The 18,851-nt window shown below is 40.8% G+C and overlaps 1 protein-coding gene and 1 pseudogene across 1 annotated transcript; both read left to right on the top strand.

Moving 5' to 3' along the window:
• Positions 1 to 1,204: 1,204 nt before the first annotated feature.
• On the top strand, positions 1,205 to 2,073 carry LOC116628423 (annotated as a pseudogene).
• A 2,672-nt stretch (positions 2,074 to 4,745) lies between these two features.
• LOC116628431 (phosphatidylinositol-binding clathrin assembly protein-like) lies at positions 4,746 to 17,359 on the top strand. The gene is made up of 9 exons (XM_032398756.1): positions 4,746 to 5,022; positions 7,357 to 7,499; positions 9,823 to 9,898; positions 10,565 to 10,667; positions 10,828 to 10,921; positions 11,040 to 11,151; positions 11,827 to 11,933; positions 12,661 to 12,702; positions 17,276 to 17,359. The coding sequence occupies exons 1-9, from the start codon at positions 4,746 to 4,748 to the stop codon at positions 17,357 to 17,359; spliced, it is 1,038 nt and encodes a 345-aa protein (XP_032254647.1).
• Positions 17,360 to 18,851: the final 1,492 nt, after the last annotated feature.

Genomic DNA, 18,851 nt, shown 5'->3' with positions numbered 1-18,851 from the left:
ACATCACACTTGTAAGGAAGGCTATTATTAAAAAGACAAGAGATGAGGTATTTGGCTGGCTTAGTTGGTGGAGTATGCAACTCTTTGTCTTGGGGTCATGAGTTTGAGCCCCATGTTTGGTGTAGAGTTTACTTTAACAAAAATCTTTAAAAAAAGACAAGAGATAACAAGTGTTGGCAAGGGTGTGGATAAAAAGGAACACTTGCACACTGTTAATGGGAATGTAAGTCGGTTTAGCCATTATCGAAAACAGTATGGAGATTCTTAAAAAAATTAAAAATAGATCTACTGAATGATCCAGCAATCCCACTTTTGGGTATATATCCATAGAAAATGAAATCAGGATCTCAAAGAGATATATGCACTCCCATGTTTATTGTAGCATTTTTTTGGTAAAGATTTTATTTATTTATTTGACAGAGAGAGACACAGAGAGAGAGGGAACACAAGCAGGGGGAGTGGGAGAGGGAGAAGCAGGCTTCCCGAGGAGCGGGGAACCCGATGCGGGGCTTGATCCCAGGACCCTGGGATCATGACCTGAGCCGAAGGCAGACGCTTAACGACTGAGCCACCCAGGTGCCCCTGTTGTAGCATTTTTAATAATAGCCAAGATACGGAAACAATCTAAGTGTCCACTGATGGATGAATGGATAAAGAAAATATAGTGTATATACAATGGAGTATTATTTAGCCGTAAGAAAGAAGGAAATGCTGCCATTTGTGACAATATGGATGAACCTGGAGAACATTATGCTAAGTGAAATAAGCCATGCACAGAAAGACAAGTAATGCGTGATCTCATTTATATGTGGAATATAAAAACACTGAACTCATATAACCAAAGAGTAGAATTATGGTGGTTGCCAGAGGCTGAAGTTGGGGGAAATGGGGAGAAGTTGGTCAAAGGGTACAAACTTTCAGTTATAAGAGAGATTAGTTAATGTATAGTATGGTGACCATAGTTAATAAAATTATGTACTTGGAATTTGCTAAAAGAGTAGATTTTAAGTACCACATCCAGAAAAACTGTAAGTATGTGTTTACATATATTAAGTCCTCAGGTGAACTCAAGAGCCCAGCAACGGGGTGGAAAGTAGGATTTACCTGACCCTATTTGCACATCCAGGAGTGGTGGCATGAAGTGGGCTGTGCTGAGGGGAACCCAGCAGGAAGTGGAGCCATCGGGACCACCACCACAACCGTGGGCAAGAGCAGTAAGATGCTGCAGTGTGTTGATTACAGGATGAGGTGCGCCCTGCAAGATGGCCATATCTTCATTAGCACCTTCAAGGCTTTCAACAAGCATATGAATTTGATCCTCTGTGACTGTGATGAGTTCAGGAAGGTCTAGCTGAAGAACTCAAAACAAGCAGAAAGAGAAGAGAAGTGAGCCCTTGGTCTGGTGCCGCTTGCGGGGAGAACCTAGTCTGAATGACAGCAGAGGGATCTCTTCCCAGAGATACTGGCATTGCCCGAGTGCCACTTGCTGGAGCTGCCAGGGACCCAGGGATTGGGAAAGCTCCTGGCAGAAAAATCCCAGCTGGTGTTCCAATGCCCCAGGCTCCCGCAAGACGTGCTGGGCCAGTCTGCCTGTCTGAGGGGTTGGTGGGCCATCCCAACAGCTGATGACCACACAAGGAAGAGGCAATGTTGCGGCCACTGTAGCTGCTGCCACAGCCAGGAAGTATTGCGAGGGCCCCATCCCAAAAGCCACCTGGCTGTGGGGGCCCTCCCCTACCTATGAGCTGAGGGCACCCCCTTCAAGCATGACGGGCCCACCACCTGGCATGAGACCTCCCATGGGTCCCCCAATGGGGATCCCCCTCTGGACAAGGAACTCCAATGGGCATGCCCTTTCCAGGGATGCGGCCGCCTCCCCCAGGGATGCGAGGACTTCTTTGACCCTTGGCCACAGAGTTATGGAAGTAGCTCCACAGAGGCCTAATACCCCAGGGCCAGGTTACCACAGACCTGTTTGTTTGTTATGCCCTTGTTCTCAGAGTCTCACGGGATTGTCTGGTTTCCCTTTCAGGGCCCCCTCCCCCTGGAATACACCCACCACCAAGGCCTTAGACTCATCTTGGCCCTCCTGTTAAAAGAAAACATGACATTGTACAACCTAAATATATACAAAACTTTTATTTGTTAATCATACCTCAATAAAACTGAAAAAAAGATTACTCAATTTAAAAATGGGCAAAGGGGACCACATGGGTGGTTCAGTTGGTCAAGCATCTGACTCTTGATTTTAGCTCAGTTCTTGATCTCAGGGTCATGAGTTCAAGCCCTGCATTGGGCTCCACGCTGGGTGTGGAACCTACTTAAAAAAATAAAAATACATAAAAAATGGGCAAAGGGTCTGAATAGACATTTCTCCCAAGTAGGTACACAAATTGCCAATAAGCACATGAAAAAAAGTCCTCTAAATCATTAGTCATCAGGGAAATGCAAATGAAACCTCAAAGAGATATCACTTGCCACACAGTAGGATGGCTATAATCAAACAAATGTTGATGAGGATGTGAAGAAATTAGAGCCCTTATACATTGCTCCTGGTGTTGTAAAATGGTCCAAACACTGTGGAAAATAGTTTAGCAGTTTCTCACAAAAAGTTCAACATAGAATTACCATATGACCATGCAATTCCACTCGTAGGTATATACCCAAAACTACAAACAGGTATTGAAACAAATACTTGTAAAAGAAACAGTATTAATAGTTCAATATGGAAACAGCCAAATATCCATCAGTGGATGAATAGATAAATTGTAGTATACCCACACAATGGCATATTATTTGGCCATAAAAAGAACGAAGCACTGATACATGCTACAGTATGAATGAACCTGGAATATATTATGCTAAGTGAAAGGTGGCAGTCCCAAAGGCCCACATATTGAATGATTTCATTTATATAAAATGTCAAAAAAATCTTTAGAGTCATAAAGTAGAAGAGTAGTTGCCTAGGAATGCATGGTTTAGGGGGAGATGGGAAGTGACAGCTAATGAGTCTGGGGTTTCTTTTGAAGGTGGTAAAGATGTAAATTGATCTTGGTGATGGTTGTACAACTCTGAATATACCAAAAGCTACTGAATTGTAGACTAAATGGGTGAATAGTATGGTATGTGAATTAAATATCAATAAAGCCGTTTAAGAAAACATGTCCTGAAAGGATACAAGTGATATGAAAGTAGTTTATGTGCCTATCTAAACAAACTTCAACATTCTTTAATGGAATACGTCAAAATATAGGACTCAACAAAGTAGAATTAACAGTGTCTAGTATCCATACAAAATTGCTAGGCATAGGAAGAAGCAGAAAAATGTGACTCATGCACAAGAAAAAAATAAGTCAACAGAAACAGAGCTAGAATTAACAAAGATGAATTAACAGACACGCATCTTAAAATAACTAATACAACTGTTATCAATATCCTCAAGGGTTTAAAGGAAAATGTGAACATAATGAGAAGAGCAATAAAAGATATAAAAAGAACCAAATGGAATTGCTAGGGATGAAAAACAGAATATTAGAAATGCAACCTGTCCTGGATGGGATTAACAGAAGATTAGCGTGCAGAAGATCAGTGAACTTGAAGAAATACCCAAAGAAAATCTCCAATTTTAAGCACGGTGGGGGAAGGCTCCAAAACCAAAAATGACCAATTTCAGTCACTTGTGATACAACGTCAGGAACTATACTACACATTTAATTGGAACACTGCACCTAATAGTAGAAAAATATGCATCTTTTCAAGGGTACACAGAACATTGATCTTGATAGAGTATATTCTGTTTCATAAAATAAATCTCAACAAAGCTTAAAAGATTGAAATCATAAGAAATCTGTTCTTTGACAAGAAAAGCAGTACTTAAGTCTAAATGCTTGTATTATAATAGAAGAGGAATCTCAAATAAGTTATCTAACCTACCTTAAGAAACCAGAAAATAAAGAGCAAAATAAATGAAAAGGAAGTAGAAGGAAATAATGAGCAGAAATCAATGAAATAGAAAACCGAATATAGAGAAAATCAATGAAACCAAAAGTTGGTTCTTTGAGAAGATCATTACATCTGATAGCTCTCTACCCAGAGCTATGAAGAAAAAGATGAGAGAAGACTTACCAATATAAGGAACGACAGTGGGAATATCACTACAGATTCCAGAGATATTAAAAGGATAATAAAGTGATCGTATGAACAACTCTATGGACTTATTATATATGTGATGCCGGGTGAAGGATAGAACATGTCCTCAAGCAGGAAATAGTCCCCATAATATGTGAACTTTCCAAGACCTGAAGATCCGCAGACCTTTCATCTGGAGTCCCCAACATGTCCCCCTTCTTCATAATATTCAATCGATGGTTGTTTATTTTGTTATTGAGCATCTACTCTGCGAAGGATCTGCCCTCGCTCCTCTGGAGATGCCCTGCCCCAAGCTCAGCCCTGTCCTCGAACCCGCTTCTTAGCCTGCAGCCAAGTTTCCCAGCACTCTTGCAGAGCACCCTGATGCCTCGCCGCTTTATTTTTTTTAAAGATTTTATTTATTTACTTGAGAGAGTGAGAGAGAATGCGAGAGAGCGAGCACATGAGAGGGGGGAGGGTCAGAGGGAGAAGCAGACCCCCCGCCGAGCGGGGAGCCCGATGCGGGACTCGATCCCGGGCCTCCAGGATCATGACCTGAGCCGAAGGCAGCCGCCCAACCGACTGAGCCACCCGGGCGCCCCGCCTCGCCGCTTTAAATGCCACCTCACAATGCTGCAGGTCTGCGTCGGCAGCGAGAAGAGAAGGTGGCCCAGCGCAGGGCAGGCCTTTATTCCGTCACGGCCGCAGCGCCGCCTGTTGCCTGCGGGGCTCCCTCGCTCAGTCCGCTGGTCCGGAAGAGGAGGGACCAGACTCCCGGGCCGTCACCCTCGTGGCTGACAGTCTGCGACGCACACATGGGGTCGTCTGCGTCCAAGGCTGCCCTCGGGGCGACCACCGATGAGCCCACAGAACCCGAGGCGAAACACCTGGCGAGTGAGTAGACAGCTCGTGAGGCCTAGGTGCCTCGAATGTCGGGCCCCCGCTCCCCTCCCCCAACCCGCATTTTCTTGCAGGAGCATTGAGGAGAGATTGAATTCTTACCCCCAGTCACCTTGGAGCGAGCCTGGAAGAGAACCACTGGCCTTTTTACGCCCAAACTCTGAACTATTTATAAGTTACTCCAATAACTTAGGACAGACGAAGTGGTGGAATAACAACCCAGCCTTCTGAAAAGGGCCTAATTCCAAAGTCCACCCGAACCCCCTTATAAATCATTACATTCAGCAAGACTTGTGAGGTAAAGGAAGGAAAAGTCTATAGAGCAGATCATCCCATAAGCAGTCCTAACCTAAGGTCAACGAATAGGCTTTAGAATGTCCAACAACATTTTTTGTGCCCCTATGAATGTTTCCAGGGGACAGAATTTTGATTCTTGAAATTATCTGTTGCTCAAAGACAGAACAGACTCTCAGGCTAGCCTTGCCCCCTATTGTTTGAGTTCACATCGAGCACTGACTTCATCAACAATATGTACTTTTCCAATATACATTAATCCCACTGCTTTGGAAAACGTCACAGCCAACTCACTCTTATGATCACCTTCTTATTTTGGTATTTTGCTTAAAAACTCTCCATTTTAGTATTGATTTAGTATGTGCCAAAATTGGCTTCTCAAGCCCTAAAAGATGAACAATAGTTAGCTATGTGAGAGGTGCATGGAACCAGAGGGGGCACTTGAGTCAGTACCATGATTCCCAAAGGTTAAAGGTTCAGTCCAAAGGCTGAAATAAATAGTGGGAAAGTGGAAACAAAAAACTTGCAGAGGAAACTTACCAGAAAGAGGAATGAACCTGACTTAGAGAAAAAACATGAGAGAAGCTCATTCTTCATAGCCTTAACCATGGCATAGCCACTGGAATGTAGTATATATACTTGAATAAGCGGATCTAGGTTAAGGTCAGCCTATTGCTCCACTAGCATATTTCCTAAGCACCCTCCTCAGTACGTATCCTGGTGCTACGCATGTGAACATGCTGATTAATAAGTGCTAGGGATAAAGTTGTTTTATAATGATAGCTTACAGTTTTTTAAAGATTTTATTTATTTATTTGACAGAGAGAGCACAAGCAGGGGGAACAGCAGACGGAGAGGGAGAAGCAGGCTCCCTGTGGAGCAGGGAGCTCGACACGGAACTCGATCTCAGGACCCTGGGATCATGACCTGAACTGAAGGCAAACACTTCACCGACTAAGCCACCCAGGCGCCCCAGTTTACAGACAGTTTTGAAACCCCAGAGGATTTTGAAGTGACAAACAGTAGGGAATCATTGCATGTTGTTGAATGGAAAAATGAAATTATGAAAGTTAGCTTTTGAGGGGTGCTATGAAGTAAATTGATGGATGGTTATAACCCTAAGCAGGCAGTTGGGAAGCTGTTTTAGTAAATCAGGTATAGGGGCGCCTGGGTGGCTCAGTCGTTAAGCGTCTGCCTTCGGCTCAGGTCGTGATCCCAGGGTCCCGGGATCGAGTCCCGCATCGGGCTCCCTGCTCGGCGGGAAGCCTGCTTCTCCCTCTCTCACTCCCCCGCTCATATTCCCTCTCTCGCTGTCAAATAAATAAATAAATAAAATCTAAAAAAAAAAAAAGTAAACCAGGTATAAGGCTATATGAAAGTGGACTCAAGAAGAACAAGCAATAGGGGCACTTGGCTGGCTCAGTTGGTAGAGCATGTGACTCTTGATCTTGGGGTCGTGAGTTTGAGCCCCACGTTGGGGGTAGAGTTTACTTAAAATTTTTTTTAAAAAAGGAGAAGAAGCAACAAAAGGTTGAAGGATGCAAGCAAAAGGGTCAGACATGGGGTAACACTACAAGGAAAGCTCCTGACTGAACCTCATGTAATGACACTTTTCTTTCAGGAGGCAGTGTGACATAATGGTTAATATCTTGGTCAAACAAGTCTGATTTCAAATACCAGCCCTGCCACTTAACAACCTGCATGGCATTGTGTATGTTACCTTCTTGAGTCCTATTCATTCATTCAACAACTATTTACCATAACTCGCTGGGTCTTGGGGACACCTGGTGACCAAAGTGGACACAGTTCCTACCCCCATCAAGTACCCAGGACAATAGCGTAGATGGGCATTAACTGTAATGTAACATATATCTGTACAAATTGTAATACCAGTAATGAAGAAAATGTTTTGGATTATTCTCTTTGTCATTTCTGACATTTGATTGCTCTGTATTTAAGTTAAAGTTACCAATTTTGGGTTTGAAAATTATTTCTCAGTCTGTGTTTTAATACTTGTCACTGTCTCTAATTCAGACCTAATACGGTACATAAATGGAACAAATATGAGTGTTGAACATTTGGCTGATATTCTTTCTGAGAAAACCAGGAGCAGCAGCTGGGTGGTCGTGTTCAAAGCCCTGGTTACTGTACATCACCTTATGGTGCATGGAAATGAGGTGAGCACGCCGGGTATGCACGTGGTCAATCAAAGCACTGTCAGTTCAGGATCGCAAAATATTCTTGGTTTGTCAAGGCTTATTATCCTTTACTTTGTGACAAGTGGGGGAAGTGAATAGCAATAGGTACCAAAAGGCTGATTTTTGCATTTTTACTTAGGAGTCTATCTTTGCAATCTTTATTGGAGGGTATACTGTTTTAGCCCCTAGATAATAAAGTGGGTAATAGAGTGGACATTTCTCTCAATTCTTTAGATTCTTTAGACCAAAGAGAGAAAACCCTCAAAGATGTATTGCTTTACTTTACCAGGAGAAACCAGGTGCCTGAGTGGATTACATCATCACCTGTCCACCTCTCCCCACGTACACTCTTTGTATTTTACAGAACTGAAATGTTCCTTAACATCAAATTACTTATTCTCCTTTAACATTTTGTCTCAGTAAGCTTTGCATTAAAAAATTAGGATTTAGAAATTGACTGGATTTTGAAACTTACTATAAAGCAACTAATTATACAGTATGGTATTGATAAAAAGTAGAACTATGTATTTATATGGGAACTTGGTGGCACAAAAAATGTGGGGGAAAGTATAGAATTTAAGATAAAGCCTTTTGGAGAATGAAATGTTGCCATTTGCAACGACATGGATGGACCTAGAGTGTATTATACTAAGTGAAATAAGTCAGAGAAAGACAAAGACCATATGATTTCACTCATATGTGGAATTTAAGAAACAAAACAGATGAACATAGGGGAAGGGGGAAAAAAGAGAGAGAGAGGAAAACAAGCCATAAGAGATTCTTAAAGGTAGAGAACAAACTGAGGGTTGATGGAAGGAGGTGAATGGGGGGGGTGGGCTGGATGGGTGATGGGTATTAAGGAGGGCTCTTGTTGTGATGAGCACTGGGTGTCATATATAAGTGATGGATCGCTGAATTCTACTCCTGAAATCAATATTGCACTGTATGTTAACTAACTAGAATTTAAATACAATACAATAAAATAAAGCCTTTTGGTAGAAATAACATCCTTTGGAAAAAATAGAATGAGATCTTAATCTTACCCCAATATACAAAGATAAGTTCCCCATGAATGAAACATCTATAAATGCAAAAACCTAAATTTTAAAATTGAAGAAAATGTAGGAGAATATGCTTATAACGTTTGAGTAGGGAAGACACCATAAAGTTGGAATAAGATATTTCCAACATATATATTACAGAAAAAAGATTAATATTCAGGATACATGACCAGTAAGAAAAAAAGCAGTGTAGTGGAATAATGCACAAGCCAAATGAACAGAGAATTCATAGAAAAGGAAACCAGAATTGCTGATAACCATCTGACAACGTGCTCAGATAAAATTTAAAATATTAGTTGCTGGAATTTATGACTGGGGAGAGGAGATCATTGAGACATGTTTAGTAAAATTGAAAATGCCAAGCCCAGTGACCCAGCACATCCACATCTTATAGCATATTTATAATAATTAAAAAGTAGAAATCACCTAAATTTCTATCAGTACAGAACAGATAACTAAAACGAAGTGCATATATACAATGAAGTACTATATAACATTACATGGGATGAATACCAATGAGGCTAGATCTCAAAAACAATGCTAATAGAGGAAGTAAGTTGCAGAATGACATTCAGATATAATATTATTTATGTAAATTTAAAAATACTTAATATTTGTCCATGAAACAAATATATCTGAAACTATAAAGAAAATAGACTATAAAGATTAAAATTATGATAGCAGTTACCTCCAGGGGAGGAAAAGTAAATGGAACTTGGGGATTGGCAAAGGGCACTTTCAACTTTGTCTATAAAACTTTATTCTTCTTATTGTAAAAATAGACTTGAAGCAGTTATGTTAAAAAGTTAGCTGTTATCATTTCTGGGTAGTGTGGCACCCAGATGTATCAAATTATTTTAAAATTTTCTGCAAATTAAATTATTAAATAGTTTAATGTTCACTATTGAAATAGTTCTGTAATTAATTAAAACTTCTCAAAATAAAAAAGGGGGGAATGGCTAGATAGAAAGTCCTGGGGGCAAAGAGTGTATATTCCCATGAGCTTTAATGTTTAACCCCTTTTTTCTCTGGGAGATATATAGACAGAGGAGAGTTGACAACGGTGCATATTCTTATGTTGGGTAACCCAGGATATGATCACGCTCACCTTAATCAATGCTCCTGAAATAGCTAGAAGCTATATGATAGAATTATGTTAAATATGTATTCACAATGATAAACTCATTAAAGAGCTCTATTTGTGGACAGAAGCTAATTTTATAATTTGGCACATTTGACAGCGTTTTATCCAACATCTTGCATCTAGAAACTCTTTGTTCACTTTACACAACTTCCTGGATAAAAGTGTCATAGAAGGTAAGACGATTCTTTGATGGGAATAGTCCATGTGGCAAGGAGGGAAAAGCTCTGTTTTGAAAACCATGCCTGGTTAAAACATGGGAGGTTTGAGAAGGGATGGTGACAGTGGAATGGGGAGTTTCAGGAAAATGTTAAGAATTTACAATAGTTTCTGTGGAGATGTGAAAGAAACTGATAAAGTTCAATTATTTCCTCTCTTCAGGAAGTCACCATCAACACTACATCATGAGGTGATTTCAAGGCTTTGAGGAAATAAGAAATAATCTTTAGCAGAAAGTGTGAGGAATATTGGACTAGATAATTAGTAAGGTCCATTCTAGCTTTTGTGCTTCAAAGATTTGTTGAGGTATATGGGTGGATGTGAAATGATAAGTCTGTGCATTTATTGACATATATTGTAAATGGTTAATATTGGTTAAACTGTAAGAGACTCTTAATCTCAGGAAACGATCTGAGGGTTGCCGGAGCGGTGGGGGGTGGGAGGGACGGGGTGGCTGGGTGATGGACACCGGGGAGGGTATGTGCTATGGTGAGCGCTGTGAATTGTGTAAGACTGATGAATCACAGACCTGTACCCCTGAAACAAATAAGACATTATATGTTAATTAAAAATAATTAAAAAATAAAAAATAAATTGGAAATAATGAAATATTTCATTTTTAGGCTATGCTATGTCAACCTTCATCAGACGATACAGCAGGTATTTGAATGAGAAGTCACTCGCATATAGACTGATCGCATCTGACATCACCAAAACCAAGAGAGGGTCAGTAAATATCATTAGTTTGTAAGCAAGAAATACTGAAATACATAAGTCCTCCGATATGTCGTTGACCAAAAACACAGCTTTATTTTAAGATCCTGATGTCACAGTGCTTCTTAGACTCTTAATTACTGATATCATGAATCTCTTTTCTCTTTTATAGGATGGGTGGTATGATGAGAACTATGGATACAAAACAGCTGCTAAACACTCTTCCAGTTATTCAAACTCAGTTTGATGCTCTTCTTAATTTTAATGTAAGAGCTTTATGAATCCTGTTAAACATACTGGTAAATGACGTTGTTTAGCAGTAAGTGGAGAAGGAATTGTTTTAAACTGTGGTGGTAATTGATTACTCTTTTACTTAATTTCCAGGCAAATCCTGATGAACTAACGAATGGTATAATACATGCTGCTTTCGTGCTCCTCTTTAAGGATTCTCTTCGCCTCTTTGCAGCCTATAATGAGGGGATCCTTAATTTGCTAGGTAGGCTAAAGAATAAACATTGCTTAAAAAATAAAACTGGTAAAAACCTTTTACCTCTACATTTAGACTAACGTAGACTACATTTATTTTAGATTCCAAATAGAAGATCCTTTTAAGGTCATACATATTTTAAAATAATGAGATATCATATTGCTTTTTTGGATAAAAATTCCTTGACTCATTAGCCACAGAACTGTATAGTTTTTGTATAAGTGCTAATTGATATTTCTGGGAAATTTCTGTCCTAATTTAGCCTTCATGAATGATTCATTCCGCAGGAACTGTTCTCCAAGCTTCCATGATTTTTCTTACACTGAAGGAGTATCTAGTACATTTGTAGAGTTATAAAAGAGTAGGAAACACAGCTCATTCCCTCAAAAAGCTTCAGAGCTTGATGTTAGTAAATAAGATTACAGACTGGAAGTTGTAGAAATTAAACTAAACTAAACTATCTGTGTATGCTATTAAACTCTAGATATCTTCCCAGCATCAGTGTTTAGCATATGGTACTTCATAAAAATCTGTTGATTATGTGGATTGAATAGTGTTGTTGCTTGCTAAGACAGACTATAACTGGATTAAAGCTATAATTGTCCTGAACAAGTTAAAATGATATACAGATTCAGCTTAAAATAGATACCGGCTCCTTCATGGTAATTTTTTTTTTATTTTTAGACAAATATTTTGATATGAGGAAAAACGAATGCAAGGAAAGTTTGGATATTTACATCAAGTTCCTCGAAAGAACAACCAAACTGGTACAGTTCCTGAAAGTTGCAGAGGTGTGGAAATCTGTTTCTATCCAAGGCTTTTCTGCTGTTTTCTGTACTGGTTTAATAGCACAAACACACAGAAATTGTTAGTATTTTTAACTGTTTTGTAAACAGTGAAACTATACACTAAAATTAAGTAGTTCAAGGATTTTTGTTTGTAGCCATGAAGATAACTGTTGCCAAGCTTATCCTCCTGCCAGAAACAGCGCATATGACATATGTCTTTTCAGGCAGTGGACAATAGGTCTGTGATCAGTTGAAGAAGGAAACACATGAGGTGACCCGCACATTTCCCCTGACACTCAGAAGAACCCAAGCAGAATAAATATGCCCAGGCAAGCAGCAGTTGAACTTCTGAAAACCAAAGCAAAGCAAACACAAGACAACAAAAACAAAACACAACGTATTACTCACAGGAGAACAACAATATGTATAACAGTTGACTTCTGAGTACTTGACAAATTAGAACACATTTGTATAATATCCAAAATGTAGCTTAGCTCTTTCCAGAACAGCAAAGATTCAATATCTGGCAAGTCTTTTTTTTTTTTTTTTCCATAGGTTTATCCTTAGGATGACTATAAGTTTAAGTGTACAAGGCCTACCTTAGCTTGACATGTTTTTCTTGATCAACTAGGTATTTTCTCTTTTGTGTGCACATTGGTCTCACAGTTACTTTTCTTTGTTGCCACTCCCTGTTGTAATGTGTACTTTCCCCCCTCGTTTGTGAATTCAGCAAGTTGGAATTGACCAGAACAACATTCCACGTCTTACACAGGTCAGTGTATCTTTCCTATGTGTTGAAATGAGTTTTGTTGTTGTTACGTATATGTATTTATTATATTCATAATATATCATCTGAGACTCCATCCTTTGCCATAAACATACATATGTATTTTCATTTCCTCATGACTAACATACACACATACATACATATGTAGATACATAGACATGTGTTTTCTGAACAGGTCTTTGAGCTGTTGCTTTTATAAAAGAGGCCAGTCCCTGCTGAGTGCTAAAAGGTGACTCGTAGTAGAACAGCTAGACTATGCTTTTTAAATGGACAGAACTGATCAGTGGCAACAGCAGAATATTTGGGCTCTCAAACTCATTTCCATTCTCCATGGCTCATTTATGCAGCTGCAAAATGGGTGTAATACTCTTGTCTTTCTCATAGCAGTGTTGTGCGAATCAAATGAACTCAGGCTTTTTCCTTCCCTGGAAGCCGCTCATCAGGAATCTCTCACATGGCCGTGGGTGGGATATGAGGTAGAGGGGTGGCGGAAACGAAGGTCTGGCAACCTGCTCAGGCAGCCTGACGTGCCTTTTGGACTCGCTTGTGCTCTGTCCCACACGTGCCATTGGGCTTGAGCAGTCCTTTCCTGCTCTGGGCCCCAAACTAATGTGGCAGGCTTTTCGGTCATCTGGGATATGGGCCAAAGCATTATTTTCCCTGGGGCGGGAACATGCTGTCTCCAGAACTCAAAGAGGCCTAACAGGTGTTGTGTTTCCTTTTTGATGGTGAGAGGTGCAAGATGCACTACATTATCTTCTATTTTGGATAGAATTTCCTGGTAAATCCCTGGCCACTGGAACCTTAAAAATGTTACCAAAATAGAAGGCCCCTGAATCTCTGTAGGGTTTAGCTCCTACCTTCTGGAACACATGTAGCTTTCTGGGTCTCTATTATACTGGCCACTTCCTGCTCATCGGATCCAGTTAGCATGACATCATGGATATAAGTGGATCAGTGTGATTTTCTGAGGGATAACCAGATGATCTAGACTTCTTCTGATCATAGTATGACAGAATGTTGAAAGAGTTAACACACCCTGGGTCAAAACTGTAAGTGTATACAGTTGTCCATTCCCTGCCTACAAGCTCTTTGTGACTTACGCTTTTGATAGCAATGGAAAGCAGAACATTCACACATACCGTGCATCTACCTGTACCAGAGAAACTGTTGTACCTGGCACGTGGCTACAGTTGGATTACTACTTGATTGATTATGCTGTAGTTTCTCATTCTCCAGGGCCTGACTGGTTTTGGGGCCATAATGGTGAATTCCATGGAGATATGATGGGGACATCGCCCCTGCATCCTTTTTATCTTTAAGATTGGCACCAATTTCTGCATCCTCCTGGAAGGTGATTGCGTTTCTGTTTCCTATTTTGCCTGGAGGGTAGGTGGAGACCATTTAAGATACAGAGATCTCCACCCCACAAGTTACATGCCCCATCAGGATTTTCCCCCACCCACTCCTGGCCTCTAGGCCTCTAACTACAGTTAAGTTGCAGCATAGCCCAGAGACTCAGGGCTTTCATGGCCGTCCCCCAGCTCTCCCCATCCCGTAAGTCAGGGCTTAAAAGCCCAAACCTGACCTTGGTGTGGCAGGCCTGCCTTGGTTGGGACTGGAGGAAGGTGAAGTACCCAGACAGTACCTGGCACAGGTGGTAGTCATATGAAGAGAGAGAGGGTGAAGATGTAGGGGGAGACAGGGGTAGTAGATTGAGGTCCCCTCAGGAATTATAGGACATTGGGTCCAGAACACTGTGGATGTAGCAGTGGCCTCCAGTAAGAGGATGGAGGAGGCAAGGATAGGATGGTTGTAGATGCAAATAAATGTTAGGTTTGGCGGCAGAGAAGGAGGGACTTTCTGTCTGATGTCTTCCCATACATCTGTAAAGAAATGTGTTTTCTAACATATACACAGCGCAAGCATTCCTTCATGTACAGATAAGTACAAAGGGGACCTGTGCACAGACACTGAACCCCACTGTTGGATGAAGTCCTTCACAGCTTCCTGAATGAGAAAGCAGATAACCAGAACACAGAAAAAGTGAGAATGTCTGGGTGACTAGGGGAGAAGATGGGATTTCATTGCCCAAAGGCACCTTAACTGGTGGATATCAATCAACAGTCATTCACAAACACATGCTTGACCCCTTCAGGAGGAAGGAGCTATAATGAATGAGACACAGTCCCCGCTCCTGAGTTCCTGAAAAAGACTACAGAAGCATGCCTAGATAACTCCCAAAATGTAGCCCTCTCTCTCTGAATTCTCTCCACATTAACCTCAGTTTCTTCAGGTAGGTGGTAGAGGTGGGAAGGGTTCCTTTGCTGAGAACTGCAGTTTGGCCATCATGAGGGCACAGGCAAGCCTGAACTGAGCTGGACTTGGCATCTTGGCCTTGGCCTCCTTCACTGCTCAGTGCCCGTGGTCAGAGCTTCAAGGGGAATATCAGACAGAAGGAGTCCCAGGATGGGGGACCACATTTCCCACTGGGCCACCCTCTCTCCTCCTTACCTCAATTCTGGTTCCCAGGATCCCTGAATCAAAAACAAAGTAGATGGCTACGGGAGAGGCTGTGGAAGACAGGCGAAGCTCTTTGTTGCTAAACTTTCTTGTAGAGCTTCATTCCTTCCTCCGTAAATCAAGTCCTTTTACTGGGAGCGCTTCCTTATCAGTACGCCAGCCCCTGGCCCTCAGTCAGTACAGAAAGTCATTTGTCATGGCATAGGGTTGGCAGAGCTGCTCCCATGACGTGCTTTCTTGGGTGCCCTGGGAACCCTGGAATGGAGTGAAATGCTGTAGGTTCCATCAGTCTTTACCGTATGAATGGATGCTGAACTGTTCGGATGCTGAACTCACCATTTTAAGGCTCGCCCAAACCCTTGTGTTTTCTTAAAAGGAAATCTCCCCCGTTTCTCCAGCTAACCCTTTCTACCTTGATTTTGACATGGTCTGGGGCTCACAGAGCCTCCTCCTGTGAGTGACTGTCTCATGTATCTGTGTCTGTCCCTCACTGTTCCACCATTCTGTGCTGTTTGTGCTCGGTGGGACTCCCAGAAACTCTGGTGGCAAGGTCTGCTCTGTCTGCCATCTGATGCATCTTTATTGTACACCAGCACATTCAGACATACGTCTCTGGGCCACATCCCTCGTCAGAGCTCAAAAGGCCTACCAGATGGTTCCACCCTAATGTATACCTGGATGCATTCTCCTCACTTCACCACAGTGTTTCTGTGGTTTTGGTGGGTGGAGGGTAACTGCGTGCCTCACAGAAGAGGTCTTACAGATTCATATCTACGCTTCCATTGTAAAGCGCCTTGGTGCGTTTTAAGTTTCCAGTAGTCCTAAGCAGTGTTCTGCTAATCACGTCTGCTAACCTTGGGCAGCAGCATGGCCACAGATTTATAGCTGTCAGCGAATTGTCTGAAAACAACTCGGATGAAAAGGATTCTTTCCAGCAAACATTGTTCAAATTTACTGATAACTGTTCTTATTTTGTTATTTTAGTTATTCTTTGGTAGTTATTTTGTTACATATTTATTGAATGACTGAATGAATGAACCAGAATACTCTATCCCTTTGGCAACCGTGTGTCTGCCCTAATGAAACTGGCAGTCCCCCTGATCATTTTTGGGTGTCCCGTTGCCCCTTCTTGCCCATCTTGTATGCTTGAGGCTTTGAGGTTCACCCGAGGCTGCAGATGTCCTGGTCTTTCCACTGCTGAGGTGCCTGTGAGCTTCGTCAAGGGACAGATTCTCTAAGTCTTCTGTACTCAGGGTGCCCACGTTGTGAAGAGGCATTCCTGGACAGGTCTTCTCCTGGTCGCCACATTGGGCTCCAACGCCCTCTGAGCAGGTATCTGCTTGGCTGTGTCATTCTCGCTGAGTGCTAGGTAGGCCCCTCTGTTTTCGGGCCCATGTGTTTGTTGCCCTTCCTTGTGAAGGAGTCAAAAATAATGATTTCAAGTCCAAAAGAGATAGATGTTTTAGCAGTCCTTTGGCCATTTTTTAAAAAATGTACATGAAAGCACAGTTTGAAAATCTGATTTGATGTCAAGATGCTGCTTTTCATAATGAATTTGTTTGTAGCAATTGCAGTTGACCCTTGAACGACATGGGTTTGAACTATGCAGGTCCACTTATATGTGGAGCTTTTTTCTATAAATATATTGGAAAGTTTTTTGGAGATTAGCGACAATTTGAAAAAACTCACAGATGAACTGTGTAGCCTACAAATACTGAAAAAATGAAGAAGAAGTTAGGTATTGTTGTGAGAATACAGCACATAATACATACAACATATAAAATCTGTGTTAATAGACTGTTTATGTTATTGGTAAAGCTTCCCAGTCAATAGTAAGCTATCCGTGGCTAAGTTTTGGGGGAGTCAACTGCACAAGGGTGTGTGCCCCTAACTCCCACATTGTTTGAAGGTCAACTGTGGTTGTTCATTCATAGGTGTCTTCATTTTTGTTCAGAACCTTTTTATGATGTAAGAGAGTATGAATTTGCTAAGAACTATCAGAAAATATATCTCTCACAATAACTTTTATCTTCAGGCACCCCGCAGTTTACTTGAAGCACTAAAACAGCATTTAGCTTCTTTGGAAGAGAACAATGACGGTTTGCTTCCTTATAGGTAAGATAATAAATGTCTTAATTTAGATTACTTTTGTTTCTCTCTAAATAATTTCCCTATTTTTAACAATATGAAAGTGACTAAGTAAATAATAGGCTTTGAACATGCTGGAACACATTTTAAATGATAATATGGAAGAGAGGTTTTCAGTCTTTTCTGGGATCCCATACTCTCCACAGGGGTGATATGCTTCCCAAGGAAACATCTTTTATTATGTTGAATGATTCTCAAAGTCAGAAGTTGGGACTGGAATAAACCCTCTTTTGAAGAATTTGATTCCTTCTCTTAGAGGCTCCTCTAGTGAGAATAACTGTTGTAGACGATTATTTAGTATTTATCCACAAAACAGTGTGCATAGTAACATTCAAGATCTGTGTCTATACACATGTATATGCACATACATATATACACTCTTCTATATAAGAATATATATACACAGCCCCCCCACTCCAGCAACCCTCAGTTTGTTTCCTGAGATTAAGAATTCCTCATATCAGTGAGGTCATATGATACATGTCTTTCTCTGATTGACGTATTTCACTTAGCATAATACCCTCTAGGGAGGGATGGGGTGCCTGGGTGATGGACATTGGGGAGGTTATGTGCTATGGTGAGCGCTGTGAACTGTGTAAGACTGATAATCACAGACCTTTACCTCTGAAACAAGTAATACATTATACGTTAAAAAAAAAAAAAAGAAGAAGATAGTAGGAAGGGAAAAATGAAGCGGAGGAAATCGGAGGTGGAGACAAGCCATGAGAGACTATGGACTCTGAGAAACAAACTGAGGGTTCTAGAGGGGAGGGGGGTGGGGGGATGGGTTAGCCCGGTGATGGGTATTAAGGAGGGCACGTACTGAATGGAGCACTGGGTGTTATATGCAAACAATGAATCATGGAACACTACATCAAAAACTAATGATGTAATGTATGGTGATTAACATAACATAATAAAATAAAATTTAAAAAGGTATATATACAAATTAAATAATACAAACTTTGAGGTATATCACTTCAAAATGTTCATGTGAGTTATTTCTGAGTGGAAAAATTATGGTTGATTTCAATTTTCTTTTCTTTTCTTTTCTTTTTTACTTTTCAGTATTGTTCAAAATTTCCATAAGGCTCATGTATTATTCATTCATTCCACTGTTTAGGTTATATTGATTACAATTGACTTATATTCATGTCCTATTAGACAACAAGTCTGTTGACTGTTTCTTTTCTTTATCATAGATAGATGTATAGTTGGTACAAAGTTGGATGGATGGAATAATGGATGGATAAATGGTTGAATTAAGGAAATGTAGGCTCAGCTGGGTAGGATATATGTGATTCTATTTATTCTCCAGTGTGTCTCATTTTTCTTGTAATCTTTGAAGTCTCCAGCATGCATTGATTCCCTCTATCCCAAATAATCCAGTTGTGAAAGCTTCAGCAAGCAGAGCTTGGTTTGCAGGTAACATAACTCGATTATATGATTATATCAGTAATCAC

This window comes from Phoca vitulina, unplaced genomic scaffold (genome assembly GCF_004348235.1).
Source record: "Phoca vitulina isolate PV1807 unplaced genomic scaffold, GSC_HSeal_1.0 scaffold119, whole genome shotgun sequence".
In the NCBI taxonomy this organism is placed as follows: Eukaryota; Metazoa; Chordata; class Mammalia; order Carnivora; family Phocidae; genus Phoca; species Phoca vitulina.
This window is presented reverse-complemented; position numbering and strand designations above follow the sequence as displayed.

Coding starts and splice junctions, on each gene's coding strand:
- LOC116628431 (XM_032398756.1), top strand. CDS start 4,746: ATGCCACCTCACAATGCTGCAGGTCTGCGTCGGCAGCGAGAAGAGAAG. Junction 9,899..10,564: donor GGATAAAAGTGTCATAGAAG/GTAAGACGATTC, acceptor TTTCATTTTTAG/GCTATGCTATGTCAACCTTC. Junction 10,668..10,827: donor ATCACCAAAACCAAGAGAGG/GTCAGTAAATAT, acceptor TCTCTTTTATAG/GATGGGTGGTATGATGAGAA.